General features: G+C 46.0%; 1 protein-coding gene across 1 annotated transcript in view; it reads right to left on the bottom strand.

Moving 5' to 3' along the window:
• The window catches only part of LOC126284481 (uncharacterized), a 40760-nt gene that overhangs the window by 18820 nt on the left and 502 nt on the right, over positions 1-21438 (bottom strand). Inside the window, exon 2 of the mRNA XM_049983439.1 lies at positions 21230-21380. Within this exon, the coding sequence (XP_049839396.1) occupies positions 21230-21380 (151 nt within the window). The remainder of the gene's footprint in view (positions 1-21229; positions 21381-21438) is intronic.

A 21438-nucleotide genomic window follows, 5' to 3' on the forward strand; every position in this document is an offset into this window, starting at 1 on the left:
GTGCTACTCGCTGTGGCGGAGAAGTAGAGGAACTGGGTTTCTTATTAGTCTTCTTGGAAACAGGATGTTGAGAGGAAGGAGGAATCAATGGTTGCGAAGTCGGGGTACGTAAAAAATCTTCACGAGGAGGCTCCTTTTTGGAAGTCCGAGTGTCTGATTTTGGGGCTTGGGATTTAGCTGAACCCGATGAAGGGTGAGCCATAGAGGGAGCAGGTGAGAGTGGGGAGGTTGAACGGGCGATCTTTGCGCTGGCCGATCTGACGACGGTGGCACTAAAGGTGAGATCACAAGTCTGCATGGCTGCCTCCTTTGTAGGCTGAGGAGAGGCAAGGACAGTGCTGTATTTACCTGTGTGAGGCACAGTGGGCTTTCAACTGGCAAATAACTTTCGAGCAGCAAAGGTCGACACCTTTTCCTTCACTCTGATTTCCTGAATGAGCCGTTCGTCTTTAAAAATGGGGCAATCTCTAGAGGAAGCAGTGTGGTCACCCATACAGTTGATGCAATGAGGGGGTGGAGATGGACAAGCACCCTCATGGCCATCCTTGCTACACGTAATGCATTTGGCCGGATTGGAACATGACTGGCCGGTATGATTGAACCACTGACACCAATAGCAATGTGTAGGGTTTGGGATGTAAGGGCGAACGGAAATTATCTCATAGCCCGCTTTGATGTTCGATGGGAGTTGAACTCTGTCAAATGTCAAGAAGACAGTACGGGTTGGAACGATGTTCTTGTCAGCCCTTTTCATGACTTTATGAACAGCCGGTACGCCCTGGTCAGGCAGGTAGTTTTGAATTTCCTCGTCGGATAATCCATCGTGTATAGACGACCCCACGTGATGAATTTAAAGTGCAGTGCGCTTCCACCCAGACAGGGAAGGTGTGGAGCAGTGAAGTACGCAGCAATTTTTGTACCTGGAGGGCACTCACTATTTCTAACAACAAGGTGCCATTTCGTAATCGGGAACAAGACTACAGGACCAGCAATTACGTTGACACCTTTCTGAATAATGAAAGGGTTGACTGTGGAGAAGTCTTGACCTTCCTCCGACCGAAAAACAAGGAACTGTGGCAACGATGGAAGAATTGTCCGTGGCTGAGACTCATTGAACCTTCGCTTATGAGCAGACATAGTAGATGATGAGGAAACCATTGCGGAAGGATTACCGGCGTCTCCGATGGCGCGCTCCTTCCTTGTGGGGGGCCCCCTCTGAGGGCACTCCCGCCTTAGGTGATTGTTCACACCTCAGGTCACACCTCCCGAGAAACGGACGGAGGGACCAATCGGCACATCGGCACTTTCGGAAGGTATCAGCTCGGGTAATCACCCCTCCATGGGCCTGGCCGTTACCAGGGAGTACGTACATGTCCTACCTGTCTACCAGGGGCAGGAAATTACGCGTTACCCCGTCACCAGCTACGCATTGGAATGCGTGGGTTGGCCTTCAGACAAGCACAGGGAGGAACACAGAAAAAGAAAAGGAACACAGAAAAAGAAAAGGAACACAGAAAAAGAAAAGGAACACAGAAAAAGAAAAGGAACACACAAAAAGAAAAGGAACACAGAAAAAGAAAAGGAACACAGAAAAAGAAAAGGAACACAGAAAAAGAAAAGGAACACAGAAAAAGAAAAGGAAAACAGAAAAAGAAAAGGAAAGGAAAGGGAAGGAAAGAAGAGAGGTCTCAAACGCCGCAGCAGAGAAAATGGTAAAGAAAAGAGGTAAGAAAAAGAGGACAAAGGAAGGACAAAGACTTGCCAGCAGAGAAAGCGAAGAAGAGACACCGTTTTACAGTTTCGAGCATCCGTCTACGGACGTAGGCAATAAACATACTCCCGGAGGGGGAAAAAGGGAAGAGAAGGGAAGAGGCGGAGGTGAGGGGAGGGGGGGAGGAGGGGAGGGGGGGAGGGGGGGGGGGAAGGATGTGGAAAAGGAAGGTACGGAAAGAGGGGCACACTAGCTCAGGGTCCTGTGTTCGCTATGCACGAATCCACAAAAGAGTTGTGCACCCCCTGGGGTGTCTTATCTTCCTGCCTCATATACATCACACAAATATGGTTGTGTTACGATTTGAGTAGCGGGAATATGTTCCACCTCAACTGCTTAGTTAATTTTATTAACCATCATCTCTCTCCACTCAGTCTCCCAATTGAGTGACTGGTCACCTCAACAATAGTACGATTGCATTTCAAGATGCAACACAGCAGATGGCAGTAAGGGTAAGCTAAATGCATCCTTTGTTTCAGTACCTGCTAAATCAGCCATCTACACTCCCACAAGTGCTGGTATCCATAAAAATGACATATGAAAAGGATAGCTGCTACTTACCATATAGCAGAGATGCTGAGTCGCAGATAGGAAAAAAAACCTGTCAGAAAGTGAACTTTTGGTCATCAAAGCTTTCATCAGAAGTAGACGACACACACACACACACACACACACACACACACACACACACACACACACACACGTGTGCGCGCTCACAGTCTCTGGCAGCTGAAGCCAGTCTGGCTTAGTGCATGCTATTTGATGTGAAATTATGTTATACAAACATGGGACCCTTATAACATTATTTCTAATTGATGATGTGCACTGTGGATCACCAACTGGTGGTACCTCTCAGCACTAATTGTTTCCATTGTACTCTAGGTCTGGCCCTCAATTACTGTTGTAGCTAATATGGCATTAAATCATGAAACAACATTATGCAGCATGTATCTTTTTGTTCATGCCATACAAACTAAGTTGTACATACATTTAGATTGCACATCTGGTATGTTATTGTAATGGCCCTATTTTCTTGTGGTATATTTTTATGTAATGTTATTTATTAGATGTATTTATTGTTGTATTTCGACTCTGGATTGTGTCCGTCCATACACACAGAATTTTATGAGGTTTATTATCTTACAGAATAATGAATGTTGTTCTTGTGACAGTTGTTTAAATCATTGTACAACATAACCACTGTCTGGTTTATTGGTATTTAAGCTTATGTCATTGAGTTTTTGTGTGTGCTCTACTGTGTTTTTATATTGCTTGATGCCTGTAATCTCAGCATATTTTCTTTTATAGATCTGAATATGCAATTTATACAGCCAAAACCAGTAATATGTTAACTTAGCAATCTTGGTAATGAAATAAAAAGTTTTCACAAGATCAAAGCAGTAATGTTTCTGCATTAGTCCCCATTAAAATCTTTAAGAGGGAACGATCAAGGAGGAGATAACCATGAGAAAAAGATTCAGTGATCAAGGAGCGTTAACATTCTACCAGTCTGTGTACTGAATGTCAGGTTGGTTGGTTGACTGATTGAGTGATTGGGGTTGAAGGGACTAAGCAGCAAGGTCATCAGACCCTTGTTTCAAATGTGGTTCATTCAGTCAGATTGAAATCTCAGAAAAGTCAAAACGATAAAAAGTAAAAGGCTAAATGGCTCAGAGCACTATGCGACTTAACTTCTGAGGTCATCAGTCGCCAAGAACTTAGAACTATTTAAACCTAACTAACCTAAGCACATCACACAAATCCATGTCTGAGGCAGGATTCGAACCTGCGACCGCAGCGGTCACTCGGCTCCAGACTGCAGCGCCTAGAACTGCATGGGCACTCTGGCCGGCGATAAAAGGTAAAAGACTAAAAAATGTAAAAGTGCAGTCGTGTTGTCAATGGTGAAAACAAAATGAAGAAAGTCAGCAAGTGAGCAACCCCAAGGCTATGCTAGAGGCAGGAAATATCCCACGTCTGATGCAGTACAGGCAAGACCACCTGCTATTCAAAAGCGTTCAACCGCTAGAATATAAAAGTGCGTATTGTAACAAGAGACTACCCAATTCTAAAAAGTGATAAAAACAGAGTAAAAGGGAAAGTAGACAGAAACTTGGCCAGGGAGGTGAGTGAGGAATCTCCAAACACAGCTTACAGTGGGAGACATCCAAACCCTCACTGTCCTGCCCTTACTCCAGAGTGAGATTAACAACTTTAAAACTGAGAATAAAAACCACTTTCATGGAAGAAACTGAAAACCAGTTCGGCCATCTGGAAATCATCTGCCAATATTAAAGGTAAAGTGCGGGGAAGTCTGTACACTACGCAGAGCCAAAAGGAGGAGGCATTCCACCAAAATGTGGGCTACAGACTAGAAGGCTTCCACAACCACAGAGTGGGGTGGCTCATTACGCAAAAGAAAACCATGAGTCTGCCTGGTATGGCCGATGCGGAGACAATACAGGGTGGTCGAGTCCTTTCAGGAGAGATGGAAGGAAGAACGCCATGGGACAGGTGTCACCTTAATCGTAAGAAGTTTATTAGACAGGGAGGTAGCCTCCCATGAGTTGGCGCATGATTGTGCGAAGTGGGATTTGATGTGAAGCGGTAAATCTGCCGCAAGAGGGGTGACAGAAGGGGGGAACAGCAAGCTCATTACCTGGAATATCCACATGGCCAGGGACCCACAGGAAGTCAACAGAACGAGCAGCACGGTGAAGATCAGCAAGACGGTCATGGATGGCTGAGACCAGGGAATGGTGGAAAAAACACCGGTCAATAGCTTGAAGGCTACTCACTGAGTCCATACATAACAAAGCGTGGTGGAGTTGGGACTGTTTAATAAAGGTAAGGGCCTGGGAAATTGCCATCAATTCCGCAGTAAACACCTCACATGTAGTTGGCAGGAGATGGTTTTCCATATCAACAGAGAACATGAAGGCATATCCCACACAATCAGCAGATTTAGAGCCATCGGTGTAAAAAACAACAGCATCCCGAAACTCCCATAAAATTCGGAAGAAAAAACAATGGAACACCATTGGGGGGAATGGAATTTTTCAGATCTCAGTGGAGATCCATCCAAATCCAGGGCCGAGGAACTAACCAAGGGGGTGGTGTTGAGGAGGGAACGTGGGAGACAGGACAAAGAAGGAAGCTAAAAATCACGGCGAAGAGATGCAAGGCGGAGCCCAACCGGTAAACCCACCCGATGGCAGGAATCAGATGGGGGACGTCCTAGGTCTGGGAACAGGATATAATAGGAAAGATGAGTGGGAGAGGAACCAGCAGCAATTGCATAAGAAACCAGAAGCTAGGACTGCCGAACAGAAAGGAAGGGGGGCGGGGGGATTCCAGCTTCAACCACGAGACTATGAAAAGGGCTAGTAGGGAAGGCACCAGTGGCCAAACAGATACCACGATGGTGGACCGGATCCAGGATGCGCAGTGTGGTAGGAGCAGCCGAACCACAAACTTGGCAACCACATTCCAAGCGAGACAGTACTAAAGCCCGATAAAGACGGAGAAGGATGGAGTGGTCCACACCCCAAGTGGTGGGCAAGAAAGCGAAGGACATGGAGTTTATGGAAACATCCTACCTTCAGAAGTCTGATATAAGGCAGCCAAGTGAGCCTGTTGTCGAAAAGAAGGCCACAGGTAACCGTCGTGCATCGAGGTAGAGTTCCGGATCGGGGTGGACTGTAGTACGGCGACAGAAGTGGACCACTTGCAATTTTAAAGGAGAGAAATGAGACCCATGTGAGAGGACCCATGCAAAGGCACGCCGTATAGTTCCCTGGAGCTGCTGCTCTGCAGAGTCCTTCAAAGAGGAACCAACCCAAAAGCAGAAATGATCTGCATACAGAGCAGGGGTGGCCAAAGGACTGACAGATGCCCCAAGTCGATCTATAGCGATGAGAAAAAGAAGTAGACTCAATACGGAGCCCTGTGGGATGCCATTCTCCTGGGATTGTGGAGAGCTAAAAACAGTACCAACTCGAACCCTAAATGACTAATAGAACAGGAACAGGTGGATAAAAATCGACAGTAGGCCCCGAAGACCCCACTCATGAAGTGTAAGTAACATATGATGGCACCAAGCCGTGTCATAGGCCTTGAAAAGGTCAAAAAATACTGCAACCAAATGGCGGTGCTGGGAAAAAGCCTGCCAAACTGCGGATTCCAAGTGAAGTAAATGATAGATCGGAGGCTGTCCCTCTCGGAAGCCACACTGGTAAGGGGACAATATATCCCGAGATTCGAGGACCCAATTGAGCTGACGGACTACCATCTGTTCAAGTAACTTGCAAACAACGTGTGTCAGACTAATTGGCCGATAGCTTTGGACAAGCAGGGGGTTCTTACCAGGCTTAAGGACAGGAACCACAATGCTATCCCTCCACTGAGAAGGGAGTCACCCTGGAGCTACATATGGTTAAAAACCTGGAGAAGATGTTGCCGTTGTGGAGCACACAAATGTTAAAGCAGTTGGTTATGAATGGAGTATGGGCCAGGGGCAGTATCATGAGAAGAAGAAAGTGAGGAAAGAAGTTCCCATTCAGTAAAAGGTTCGTTGTAAGATTCTGACTGACAAGGGGTAAAACGTAAGGCAAAAGCTACGGCCCACTGTTTCTGGTGAAGGAAAGCAGCCGGATAGGAGGCTTACGCTGATGCTGTTGCGAAATGGGTCGCAAGTTGTTCCACGAGAATCAACCCGCCCTCGCAAAGGCCATCTGGGAGGTGAAGTCCCGGGAGGGTAGACTGCAGATGGTGACCTCTGAGAGAGCGAACTGTAGCCCGTACCTGTGACATTTGAACAGTATAACCGAGGGAAGAAACAAAGAGTCCCAACACATCTGTTTGGTTAAGTAACGGGCTTTAGCGTGAAGGCGTTTCAAGGTAATAAGGTTGGCAACAGGTGTTGCAAAGCTCGACGGCAATCGCAGATGGCAATGGTCATACTCCACCACGGGACTTGCTGGCAGTGAAATGGTCCAGATGAGCGAGGGTCAGCAAGGCTAGCAATTCAAACAATCGCGTCAGACATGTCACATAGCGCGTAATCAATACAACCCGACAAAGAGGGAGAAAAAACTACCTGTGCAGTATATAGAGGCCAATCCGCACGTTTCAAAGACCAACGAGGTAACCTGTCCATCGGGGAGTGAGAGAATCAGCAGGAAATGGTCACTATCACATAGGTCGTCGTGTGACGACCTGTGTAATGACGGGAGGAGGGAGGGAGAAGAAAGAGAAAGTTCAATGGCAGGAAAGGTACCATGACCAGCACTGAAATTAGTAGGGGAGCCATCATTAAGAAGGCACAAGTCGTGGTCTGCAAGAAACTGGTCTATGAGAAGACACCGACTAGATGGAAATGCACTGTCAGACAAGGGATGATGAGCATTAAAATCCCCAAGAAGGAGGAAGGGAGGAGGGAGTTGCTGTAAAAGGGCAGTGAAGGCAGTAGATGTAAGAGTTTTGTCAGGAGGGAGATACAGATTACAAACTATGACCTCAGAGTCGAGAAGTTTGAAGAGGAATCCACGTGCTAGCAACGTCCATATGGACTAATGTACAAACATCACCAGACACCCGCAAGGGGCTGACCTGATTTTGACAGAAAACATGGAACCCATGGAGGGTTGGTGAGTGATCATCAGTAAAATGAGATTCCTGTAAGACCACACAAGCTGCAGAGTAAAATGAAATGAAGGATTTCAACTCGAGAAGGTGATGGTAATATCCATTACAATTCCATTGGATAACCACAGAATGATGACTCAAATGGGAGGTGAACAGGCTAAAGCCAGTCATGGCGCCGGGTCACCACCCATCACCGGTAAGGAGGGGGCGACATCCATGAATAACAGGTCAGAATCAGGTTGAAAAGGTGGGGACGGGACCTCTGGCGGCACCAGAGGCTCCTTGTCCAGGGACTTATGTTTCTTCTTCTTTTCTGTTTTAGAAGGAGGGCTGTACGGCCAAAGGTAGCCAACTGCAGCAAGGTCTGGAACAGAAAATCGGGCGACCTGGGGGGACCCACTGACTGTGGTTCTCATAGTTGTTGTGTGGCAATAGACCTTTGGCCTGGAAAGTGATGGGAAGAGGGATTCCGGGAGGGGAGCCCTTGACTGGCAGAAACCGAAGAAGTGGGACAGTTCTCTGGCTGGGGAGGGGGATTGGTGCCTGGAGGGGAGGATGTGGGAGCCGCAGTGGAGGGGGGGGGGAGGAGAGGGGTTCGGGACTGAGGTAAGGAAGGTGGAGGAAGGGGTGAAGATGTAACTAAAGCATTGCTAGACGTCATGGACACAGAATGAAGACGTGCATACTTCTTACGAGCCTCCGTGTAGGTTAGACAATCAAGGGACTTATACTCCTGTATCTTCTTTTCCCTCTTATAAACTGGGCAAGCCAGTGAATGTGGAGAATGATTGCCTTGATAATTAACACACACAAGAGGGGGAAAACAGGAACTCCCCTCATGGAGTGGGCATCCACAGTCACCACAGAGAGGGGCCTGCGAACAGCGGGAAGACGTGTCCAAAACGCAAACACTTAAAACATCTCATAGGTGGAGGGATGTACGGCTTCACATCACACCAATAAACCATAATCTTTACCTTCTCAGGGAGGGTACCCCCTTCAAATGCCAGGATAAAGCCAGCAGTATCAATGCGATTGTCCTTCGGACCCTTCTCAACACGCCGAACAAAGTGAACACTCCCCGTCCGAGATTGTCCCCAAGTTCCTCATCAGTTTGAGGGCTGAGGTCCCTGTGAAAAATTACACCTTGAACCATATTCAAAGACTGGTGGGGAGCATTAGATACAAGAATTGTGCCAAGATGGTTACAGGCACGAAGGGCCACAGACTGGGCAGCTGAAGCAGTTTTGATCAACAACAAACCCCAACCGCATCTTACTCAGAGGGTCCACTTTGCCAAACTTGTCTTCAATGTGTTCTGCAAAAATAAAGGTTTCGTATTGGTGGGAGTATCTCCATCAGTCCTGGTGCAAATCATATAGCGTGGGAGAGGTTTCGTCCCTTGCCGACGAGCCTGACCCTCCTCCCAGGCGGTAGCCATGGAAGGGAAGGCCAACGGGGCAGAAGAAGCAGGACTAAAAGAATAATTTCCACGCAAAAAGAGATGGCCGTAGAAGAACGGCCAGGGTTCTGGACCTGTAAGCATTTCATTTGCATAGCGTCTGCCCTGATATGACCCATGGGCACCACCTAGCCACAGCAAGGGCCGTCTGGCACGGCAGCCATTGCCGGGAGTTCCAATGCTCCAGGACAACAAGCAACCACTCCTAGGCTTACATGAGGTGGTCACAGCTGAGGTATCAGAAGCGTGATCCCTGTTTTTTTTCAGGGGGCTCAACCAAAAGGGTACATAGCGACCCCACCACACGGGCTGGTTACTGTGCTGACTATGCACCCTAACATCAGACAATGACATGAAGGAAAAGGTGGAAGGAACTAGGAGGGCACATGTCGGAGACACTAGGTAAGGTGCTCTTCCCCAAATGGCTCACACTATGGAATAGAAATTTAGTAATGGAGGTCAAACCCCAGGACCAGAGGATGCCAAAAGGATGAGGTAATTGCGCAACAAAACCAAATTCAAAGCCAACATAACCAGCAGGATAGCAGGGCCAACATAAACAAGGACACCAAGAGGGGGCAGGGGCAGGGGAACACAGCTCGGGAGAGAAAAAAGGCAGCAATAGCTCGGGGCCCCGTGCTCGCCACACACATACTCACGAAAGGACCATGAACCCCCTGGGGGGCTGAATGTCAGGAGTTCCAATGTGGTAGGGAAGATAGCAGATCTGGAAAGATAAATGCAAAGGTTCAATCTAGCTATAGCAGAGGTTAATGAGGTGAAATGGAAAGAAGATAAGGTTTCCTGGTATGATGAATATAGGGTAATATCTGTAACAGAATACAATATAATGGGAGTAGGATTTGTTGTAAATAGAAAGGTGCGGCAGAGAGTGAGTTACTGTCAGCAGTTCAGTGATAGGGTTATCAAAATCAATAACAAACCAACACCAACAACAGTAGTTCAGGCATACATCCTAACATCGCAAGTAGCAGATGGAGAGGTAGAAAAAGTGTACGAGGATACTGAATATGTAATTCAGTACATGAAGGGTGATGATAATCTAATATTGGAAAACAACAGTACAGAAAGGGGTAGAGAGCAGAGTTATGGGAGAATATGGGATCAGTAGTATGAATGACAGGAGGGCGATTAATTGGTTTCTGCAATAAATTTCAGTTAGCAATTGCAAACATACCACTCAAAAATCACAAGAGGAGGAGGTATACTTGGCAAAGGCCCAGAGTCATGGGAAGATTACTGCTGTATTATATCTTATTCAGATGGAGATTCCAAAATCATACTGAATTTTAACGTGTACCTTGACACAGATATAAACTGATCAAAACTTAGTATGATGAAGAGAAGCAGAGTTTAAGAGAATTGCCCAGAAGAATCAATGTGTAAAGAAGTGAGATACTGAAGTACTGATGAATGATGCAGTGCACTGGAAGCTCAGTTGAAGAGGGACGGACATCTTCAAAATTAGAAGTTACATACATTGGACAAAGACATCAAGGAGGGTACTGCAAAGAAACTTTGGTTAACAGAAAAACTTCTTAAAACAAAACAGGAATGTAAGTCACTTAGGAATGAAATAAATAAGAACCATGGGAAAGTCAAAACAAAATAGTTGCAGGGAAAATGTGAAGAAATTTAATAAGAAATGATCATCTGAAGGATTGTTTCAGCATTAAGAAAAGTCAAAACAACCTTTCATGAAACTGAAAGCAAAGGAATCAAAATTATGGGTCAAAGTGGAATTTCACTGTTAAACACACAGAGGAGAGCGAATAGGTGGAAAGTGTGGATTAAAGGTCTCTACAAGTAAGAGGACTGCCCCAAGGATATGACAGAAAAAATGTCAGTCAATATGGGAGGCAGAGGATCCAGTATTAGAGTTTAATAGAGCTTTGGAGTACTTGCAATCATATAAGGCAGAAGGCATAGGTAACATTCCATCAGAATTCCTAGAATCACTGGAGGAAGTGGCAATCCCAAATGACTATTCAAATTAACATGTAGAATCAGACTGGAGACCCACCTCTAGACTTTCTGAAAAATACCAGCACCATGCTTTCTTCAGGATTGTGTGAATGATAAGTGTGGCAATTATCAGATATTTGGCTTAGCAGCTCATTCAAGACAGCGAGCAGTAACCATAAACACCTAAACAATGTGAAAATATAAATATCAAGTAAAGAATTGTACAAATTCTTAATTTAACAAATACTGAAACAGGGATACTGCGGGAAACTGGGATTTGGTGGAGACATAGTATTAAGTTGGTTGGTTGGTTGGAGAAGGTACCAAACTACGCGGTCATCAGTTCCTCCGACCTTGGATTAACTAAAACAGATAAAATCCCACATTAGAAGAGGGAACTACAATGTCCATAAAATGATAAACTATTGACAGGGATGGAAGGAAAAGGGCAGTAGAAGAGATGAGAGAAAGGAAGTGACTAACGACAGGGGTGTGAAGGAAGAAGCACAGGAGACAAGAGAGATGCTCATGATGTAACAGATCCCATAAGAATAGGAGTGGGAAGGCAGAGGGCCGGGGTCCACCAAGCCAGTTAAGCCAATCCAGTTGGGGCGAAGGAGGGAGCAAGAGGGCCTGCTATCCACTCTACTCACTGATAAGGTGGAAGGTCCCTCCTTTAAATAATGTGATAAAAACCCCAACATGAATAAAACTTAAAACGAGATCCACCGCTGAGGCTAGTCAGCCAATACCAGGGATAGCGAGTCTGGGAAATTAGAAGTCTGTCGCAGGGTGGCTAAGTTGGGGCAGCCCAATAAGATGTGAGCCACAGTCAACATCGATCCACAACAACTGTTCAGCAAAGAAAGAGTTTGCCATTCTGTATACCAAAGGCCCAAAACCTGATGACATAATGCCGAGCGAAGGTCTATTTCTGGAATGCCAATAGCAAGATATGGCCTGGTAGTAGCTAATATAGCCAGTCAATAGGCAAGTTCATTGCCAGGAATCCCAACATGGCCTGGGGACCAAATGAAAACCACCGATCATCTACACTGAGCAAGGAGAGAAAGGGAGTTCTGGATACTGATGACTAATGGGCGGCGAGGGAAGCACTGGCCAATAGCATGCAAACTGCTCAATGAGTCACTACAGATAGTGAAGGATAGTCCTGAGCAGGAGTGGATATGTCCAGTGTGCGCAAGATGGCTACCAATTCTGCAGTAAAAACACTAGTCATCTGACAAGGAACGAAGTTCCGTGCGTTGCGCGCAGGTGTAAGCAAAACCAGTGTGGCCAGCAACCATGGAGACATCAGTATAGACCACTTCTGAACCCTGAAAAGAACTGAGGAGACAGTAGAACTGGTGGTGAAGAGCCATCGGAGGGACAGAATCCTTTGATCGATTGAGAGATCAAGACAGAAATGCGGCCGAGAGACGAACCACGGAGGGGTACGTGTGTGAGCAGAGAAAAAGATGCGGTAAAGGAAACTGTGTGAGTGGAGAAAAGAGGCAGTAAAGGAAGCTATGTGAGTAGAGAAAAGAGGCGGTAAAGGGAACTGATGGAGCTCAGAAAAGAGTGACTGAATGCGGACAGTCATGGTGAGCCCACATTGTGGCCACTACTACGGCAGGGTGACCTCCGTGTCTGGATAAAGGAGACCATAATTAGGGAGCTTTGGGGTGTAGCGAATGCAGAGCGCATAAGATATCAGCTGCTGTTGGCACAAAACTCGCAGTGGTGGAATCCCCGCCTCTGCAAGAAGCCTAAGTACGAGGCTAGTCCGGAAGGCACCAGTCGCAAGTCTAATCCTACAGTGGGGGATGGGGTCTAGGGTCTGCAATGTCAAACACTACACAGAACCACAGAGAGGACTTCCATAGTCTAAACAAGTCTGGACCAATGTTTGATAGAATCACAGGATGGTATTGCACAGACACCTAAGAACATTGAGATGGGACCAGCACGTCCTCTTCAGCTGGCGAAGATGAGGAAGCCATGTCAACCGGGTACTGAAGACCAGACCCAAGAAGCGATGGGTGTCTTACCACTTCGAGGTGCCGACCATTGAGGAACAGTTCCAGATGGGGATGGGCTGTACGGTGACGGCAGAAATGCATGACACACGACTTGGCTGTGAAAAACTGAAAGCCACGGAAGAGCCCATGAATGTGCCTGGCAGGTTGGCCCCTGTAGATGGCATTCTGCAACACCCATTACGGAAGAAGTGACATAGATACAAAAATCGTCAGGAGAGGGGGACACTCTCGGCCCAACAACTGTCACCAGACCATTAATGGCAATGAGAAAGAGAGGGCCGCTCAGTACATAACCCTGTGGATCACCATTTTCTTGTCGATGGGGAGTGCTGTAGGAGGAGCCAACTTGATCCCGAAAAGAGCGACAAGAAAGGTATGGATAAAAACAGGCAGAGCACCACAAAGGCCCCATTCGTGAAGGGTGGTGAGGATGTGGTGGTGCCACGTGGTGTCATAGGCTTTAAGCAGATCAAAGAAGACTGCAAGGAGGTGTTGCCGATGGGCAAAAGCCGACCAGATAGCAGACTACAGGTGGACCAAGTTATCCACCGTAGAGTGGCCACAGCAAAAACCACTTTGAGGCGATAACAAAAGGTCATGGGATTCAAGGATCCAAAAAAGCCGGCGACTCACTATGAGTTCAAGGAGCTTACAGAGGGTGTTGGTACTACTAACTGGATGGTAGTTATCCAACTGAAGAGGTGGGTTTCCTGGCTTTAACACCGGAACAACAATGCTTTCCTGCTGCTGGGTAGGAAAGACGCATCACTCCACAGACGTTTGAAGTGGGTCAGTATACAATGGTGGCCAGCCACCGATAAGTTCGGAGCATCTGGTTATGTATCCAGTTCGGTTCAGAAGCCATGTCGAGACAAAGGGCGATGGGTGCTGGTGAATTCCCACTCGCTGAATGGGGCATTATATGGCTCCGAACAGCAAGAAACAAAAGACAGAGGCAGTCATTCTGAGTGCTCTTTCAGGAGAAGGAACGCAGGCAGATACTGAGCCTATGCCGAAGCTTGAGCAAAGAGTTGAGTGAAATTTTCTGCTACGAAGTCTGGATTGGTAAGGACAACACAGAAATTTCTGTGAGGACTGTGGCCAAAAATTCGCCTGTGTTTCGCCCAGACTTGTGAAGAGGGGGTGTGTGTGGTCCTATGGCAGCTACATATCATTCCCAGCAAATCTGTTTCTGAAATTTGATTAGGTAGCAGGCCCAGGCATGAAGTCATTTAAAGACCAGAAGAAGAGCAGCAGAAGGGTGCTGCTTTAAGTGTTTAAGAGCATGGCGGTGGTCTTTTATGGCTGCAGCAATTTCCAGGGTCCACCTAGGGACCATATTCTGGCAGGGGGGAGGGAAGGGGGGGGGTGGACCTGAGGGTGTGGGAATACAGGGGGGATGAGGGCAGAGAAGGCACCCCAATCAGCCTTAGATATGGCCCACCTGGGTGAGTGGCAAAGCGAGAGACTCTGAAGGAAGGTCAAAACAACCGGGTAATAGTTGCTGTCACGTAAGTCATCGTGGACACCTCACTGACTGGAGGGAAGAAGGCTGGGACTGCAGATGGAGAGGTCAATGGTAGAGAAAGTGCCGTGCACCACACTAAAGTGTGTAGGAGCACCTGTGTTTAGTAAACAGAGGTCAAGCCCTGCCAGAACAGCTTCAACTGTCCTGCCCAGGGCAGTAGTTGTGCGACTACCCGAAAGAGGGTTGTGGGCATTAAAGTCCCCTAGTAGCAGGAAGGGAGAAGGGAGTTGTTGAAGAAGGATGGTTAGGGCAAGGGATGTGGGCAGCCTGTGAGGTGGGAGGTAGAGATTACAGATTGTGATTGAAGTGGCCATATGGACCCTGACAGCAATGGCTTCCAGAGTGGTATGGAGGGGAACCCATGTACTAACAATGTCCTTGTAGGCCAAGGTGCAAACACCGCCAGAAGTCCGCAAGGGGCCAATTTGGTTCAGACAGAAAGCATGGAACCCACGAAGGGTGGGTGACTAAGGATTGACGAAATGAGTCTCCTGGAGTGCAATACAAGCAGCAGAGTAGAAAGAAAGAAGGGGATGCAACTCTGGAAGGTGACGCAAATATCTATTACAATTCCACTGTAGGATTCTCAAGCCAGAGTCCAAATAGCAAGCGATGGGACCGGAGTCAGTCACATTGCCGAGTCGCCATCCATCACCGATAAGGATGGAGTAATATCCATATAGGTGGGGTCAGACTCTGTTGGTTCATTGACTGGAGGAAGGGAAGGCTGCACCTCAGGGTGTACCAGAGGGGCCTTGCCCTCGTTCTTGCGTTTCTGCTGCTTCTCATGGGAAGGAAGAGAAAGGCAGACTTCAGCGAGGGCGGGCACGGAATTGCACCAGGCAATCTTGGCGCCCACCGGCCACGGATCGCGCTGCCAATGTTGAGCAGCAGATCGCCTTTCAGGAGGGTGCTGGGAAGAAGAGTCCCGGGAGGGAGCTCCAGTACCGGCGGCTTCCGAGGGAGGGGAGTACTACTCTGGCAGAAGAGGGGGAGCAGCACCCGAAGTGGTGGGTATAGGTAATGAGGAGGAGGGGGAGGAGGAGGCGGAAAGTATGGGGCAAATGGGGTGGGACTGGGAAGAAGAGTGGGTAGGAGGGGGAATGGCTGTAACTGAAGCAAAAGTAGAAGTCATAGACATGGGATGAAGCGGGTCATACTTTTGACGAGCCTCAGTGTAGGTGAGCCAAATTAAGGTTTTGTTCTCTTGAATCCTTCTTTCTTCCACAAACACCTGACATGCAGGTGAGCGTGGAGAATGCTGTCCATTACAATTTACACACACTGGTGGGGGAGCACAGGCACTCCCTTCATGGAGGGGGCGCCCACAGTCACTGCATAGGAGATCAGTGGTGCAGCGGAAAGACGTGTACAAATCATAAGCATTTAAAGCATCTCATGGGTGATGGAATATAAGGTTTTACATCACACCAATACACCATTACCTTGACCTTCTCTGGGAGGACACCCCCTCGAAGGGCAGGATAAAGGCACCCGTAGTGGTGCGATTGTTTGGAGGGCCTCGCTGCACATGGTGGATAAAACAAACTCCTCGCCATTCGAGGTTAGCACGGAGCTCCTCATCAGTTTGGAGAAGATGATCTCAGTGGAAAATAATGCCCTGTACCGAGTTCAAAGATTGGTGGAGCATGATGGAAACTGGGACATCACCGATGTGGTCAAAAGCATGCAGGGCATCAGATTGGGCAGCAGATGATGTCTTTATGAGCAAAGCACCAGACCGCATTTTACTCATTGATTCCACTTTGCCATACTTATCTTCAATCGTCTCCATAAAAAATAAAGGCTTGGTTGAGGCAAAACTTCCACCGTCCATCCTGGTACAAACCAGGTACGTAGGGAAAGGTTTCAACCCAAGATGGCGAGCTTGACCCGCCTCCTAGGGGGTAGCCGGGGAGGGGAAGGCCAAAGGATCAGAAGAAGGAGTGTCACGTCTGCTACCACTCTTAGAGACAACCACAGAATGGCCAGGATGGTGAAGCTTTTGTCGCTTCATGTGCAAGGCATCCGCCCTAGTACCACCCACTCCGATCAGGGGCTCACCCCGTGGGCGCCACCCAGCCACAGTAAGGGGTGTCTGGCAAGGTGGCCAATGCCGGGAGTTCTGGTGCCCCGAAGTTAGCCGACTCCTGGGCATACATGAGGCGTAAACAGCTCAGGTGCTAGTAGTGTGATCCCTGTGGTTTCAGGGGTCTCAGTCAAGTGGGTACTTAATAGCCTCACCACATGGACTGGCTATCATGCTGGTGACCTAGCAGGAGGGCGGCCAGGGTGCAAAGGGAAAGGGGAGGGGGAGAGGAACCTGCACCATGGGAGCTAGGTAGGGAATTCATCCCCAAATGGCTCACACTGAACGGAAAATTTTGGAAATGGAGGTCAAACCCGAAGTGGACCAAAAACTCCGAAAAGGAGATGGAAAAAGCAAAATAAACAATAGCACAGAACAAAACAAAGCCAGGAGGATAGCCAGGTCGACATAAAAAAGTCCACTAAGAGGGAAAAGAGGGGGTAGGGACATAGGAGCAAGGATAGGGAGGAGAGGAACAGGGATGATAATGCAGCCAGGGAAGGAAAGGAGGCTGCAATAGCACGGGCCCCGTGTGTGCCACACACGCGTACCCACAAAAGGACTGTCGCCCCCCCCCCAGGGGGGGGCATAGTATAAAAATTCACATTCATAGAAAAACACACAAAATGCAACAATGAGCAAGTAATACAAAACAATAGCATCAAAAGAGCAAAAACCACAAACACGGAAATACACAAATATGACAAAAACATCTCCCTCAACAAATATAATCAAACTAACGGGACAAGCTCAGGAAATTGGGGACAAACTAAATACAAACATACAAAACCACACACCATGATCCCAAACCATGCAAAACGACAGAAAAACAACAAGAAACAACATAAAATTCCTACATTCCACTACACCTACAAAATCCACAGGAATCTGTCATTTCCCTTCACCTACATAGCTCAACTGCAGTTGTCAATACCACAAAATTACAACCAACAACTACAAAAATTAGAATCAGACCGCAACTAACAATACCACAAAACCAACACCTAAAACAACAAAAGTTGGAATCTGATACTTCCCTTAACCTATATAGGTCAACTACAACTGACGATACCAAAACACATTCACTTTGATATCCAACATTTCTCCTGATCTACCAAGAACATACAGTTACCAAGAACATACAGTTACGATGACAAACATACGGATCGAACATATCCCTTGATCAATATAGGTCAACAGCAGCTCACAATACCAAAACACATCTATATGACAAAAATTGTAATCAGGTGCTGATATAGACCAACCACAGCTGGCGATACCAATAAAACAGACACCTATGATAAATAAAACCAAACCCGCAACACATCCAACAAAACGCCCGCAACTCGCTATATATTTAAAAAGACTACTTACCACGAACAAATTCCGGCACTACATACTAGGTTAGCCACCCCAATCAAACACAGACACGCGCGCGCGCACACACACACACACACACACACACACACACACACACACACACACACACACTCCCAAATTCCCCACTACCTACCAACCCCCCCACCAAACTTCACCCTCTCCCCAAAAACAAAAATCCACCAACTAATAAACAAAACTCAATCACACTTAACAACTCAAAAACAACTGCAACAAAGCATACTCTATGCAACATAATCGTAAAACAGCCCCCCTCCCACCTAAATCAACAAAAATTACCCCCTCCCCCCGCCAAATACAAAACCCACTCAACTAACCACTCTTGGCCGTACATCTTACTAACTGCCCTCAAAGAAACACAAAAATTGCAACACTCCAGAGACGCTCTCCCACCAGCAATACTCACCTAAATGAGTTTACAGGTTAGATGAGCACCTCTTCCCCCTCCCTATGACTGGTTTAACTACCCCCCCCCCCCCAAAAAAAACTACTCTATTGTACTGGTGCATGTCTAGTTTCAGAATTTGTGAACTCTAAACTATGATTTACAACTAAATGATCATAACCCCTCTTCCCAACCCCTTATACAATGAAAAAGCATCTAACACTAGAATACTCTTCTCCTCTGCATACTCTTCAATTAACCCCACCAATTCCCTCTTCATACGCCCCTCCGAAACCCTGAAAACACAATTCGCATACCCCCCCCCCCACCCCGAAATAACAGCCCCCTCCAACCATAAACCAACCGGAGACTTATCCCTCCCATACTTCCTCTTCCCAAACTGCGATCCATCTATCTCGACCACCACCCCTGGCCCACCCTACTTACCCCTATACTTCACATATTCGGAAAACACTTCCCTACGAGAAGAAAACCAATGTAAAACTGTGCTCTCACTTACTCCAGTCTCAAAACTGATAGAAGATCAATAACAAAAATAATAAGTCATCAAAACAATCTCTCACATGGCCAACATAGACTACTCGAACCAGGTACCATATCTGATGGAGCGCCAAAGGTTATCCCTTCGGCACTGTCACATCTAACATTCCCTGATCCAAAACACTTAAACTCTCGTCAACCTCACGCTCTCCTGCACTTGAAAATTCCTGCTAGGATTCCAAACATCTGAAGAAATTTGATGAGGGACATCATGTCCTCCCCTATCTCCACAAACACCCTTGAACTGTTATATTTTACATTCATACCCATACCTACATCTACAAACACAACCAACTCATGAACTAAACTCTTAATGACGTCACACACCACAACACCCTTACATCGCGGTTCAAAGAAGCCAGATGGGATTGGACGCCTCCATTGACCCAATCACGGAACACCTAACTGTAGAAAAAGCAAAAACATTAACAAAAGGCAGTATCAATATCAGCTGACCTGTCCGTATTACTATGAAAATGAAGCTTGCTACTATACCCAATATCAAAAACCTATAATCAAAGTAGGCACAATAAACTGAACACAACCCTCCCAGTCACGGTGTGACATAATTACCAACAATGATAAAACTTTCCAAAGGACCATCAGGGAAATCTAAGATGGCAGAACAGCTGAATTGTGAATCAATTTTTCATACGACTTCTTGTTTTCTAATTAAATCGTGGGGCCAGGGAGGTAGATGGATGAAGATAAGTGATTAGTTTTTATTATTGAAAGTAATTTTATGTTCGCTCTTAATCATACATCCACAGGTGTGGCTAACATCTGCGCGTGGGCTGCCTATTGTAAACTGTATAGCCTGCAACTAACAACACACAACAACAATTTCAAAAAGTTGTACTGACACACAATTTTGCACATAAACTTATACACAGGCGTACCAGACACATATAGAAAAATAAAACCACAAAAGCATACTTAAGAACCAAAGTCAGCTGACACAAATCTAGCAACAGGCAAAAGTAAAATGACACCAACACAACCTCTCAAATAGCAAGCCTAGAGTTAAACCACAAACCACTGTAGATAGAATGCCGTAAGGTATCCTGCCAACAACACCCCATATACTGGGAAGCGATACAAGAAGAAGCAACTATGGTCAGTCTCATACCTTCTCCACAAACTTAACACTTCACACACTCAGAAATTAAATTAAGTAATCGTGGAAATTTAATCATGCTCAACATGTCATCTCCCAATGCAGCACGCAGAGCCCAACTTGTGAACTTCCTTGTCACATTCATAACCAACAATAAACTTATAGCCACAAACAAGATATCACACTAGTAATTACAAACTAATCTATTGCCCATAATGCCAACATCAAAATTGCTTGCAAACAAACCATACAAATTCTTCCTGTATTATTAACACAACATTCCAGGAGTACAAAATCACTCACAGACAACTTAGAAATAAACAACCCATACTACAGAGTGTCACCACACACTCCAACAGGGCCTCTGCAAACATGATCCATTTCACAACATGCCACCATTACATCACACAACAGAACAGTTATGTCATTGCTCAAAGCAAAATAGTAGTATCGAATGCTCAAGTGGATCCAAAGATTCAACTTGTTTTAAATGCTAAATGAGGTAAAATATCATATAAAGCTGAAACACATATTTACCCCAGTAAAAGGTAGTTTTCTTCGTCACGGAAAAAAAAAAAACAGAAAATTTGTCACAAGCATACTAACCAACTTGATATTATTAAAAATAGTAAGTTAAAACTCAGATAATTAATCTCATCTCCACATTGGCTGACATTTTACCACCTAAGATTTTGGGATACAACTACAATGCGGTATTTACTGTACAAAATATAATAATTAGAGTCGTCTTTAGGTGGAGTACATGTACTTCAACAATAATACAGTATTTTTATAATTTAATACTGGGCATAAAACGTTTGACAGATAGTATACCTATAGGCCTACAGTGGGGTAGATTAAGGTTTCTTCATTTCTTTGACAACTCCTCTTGTTTGACGAAAGTTGTAAATTGGAAATTATATAATATAGTACGTGTGTATTAAGTCTTGAAGGACTACCATGACCAGTTTGTAATACCACTGTGTCAGAAAAAACAGCATATTGCAAATCACATTCGTTTACAGTTTTCCATTTCTTTCCACCAATCCTATACATTCTGTTCTCCCGTGATGAGCCATCTACTTAAAAGCTATTTTAATAGATCCGCCGTCAATATTTCATACCATTTAAATTAGTGTTACTACGTTTAACTTCCCGAAATTAATTTTCGAAGGCCGCTGCATCACTGTTAGCATAAGTTATGCAAAATGTTACGTGACTAAAAGTAAATTCTACTAGCCTACCTATTCCCACAATCAGTAGCACAACAGCAGCCAAAACCATTTTCCAGTTCTCTCGTATTTTTGGATGGCGCCAACATGACTGGGATGGATCAAACATTCCGGTATAAAATCCACCATCCTGAATAAGCGAATCGCTGTCCCTGGATATGGTCTGTGAGCAGCAAATACCTCCTATGTAATACTAGTTGTAGTTCATTTAGTGACAAGTT

The sequence above is a fragment of the Schistocerca gregaria genome, chromosome 8 (assembly GCF_023897955.1).
Source record: "Schistocerca gregaria isolate iqSchGreg1 chromosome 8, iqSchGreg1.2, whole genome shotgun sequence".
NCBI lineage: Eukaryota > Metazoa > Arthropoda > Insecta > Orthoptera > Acrididae > Schistocerca > Schistocerca gregaria.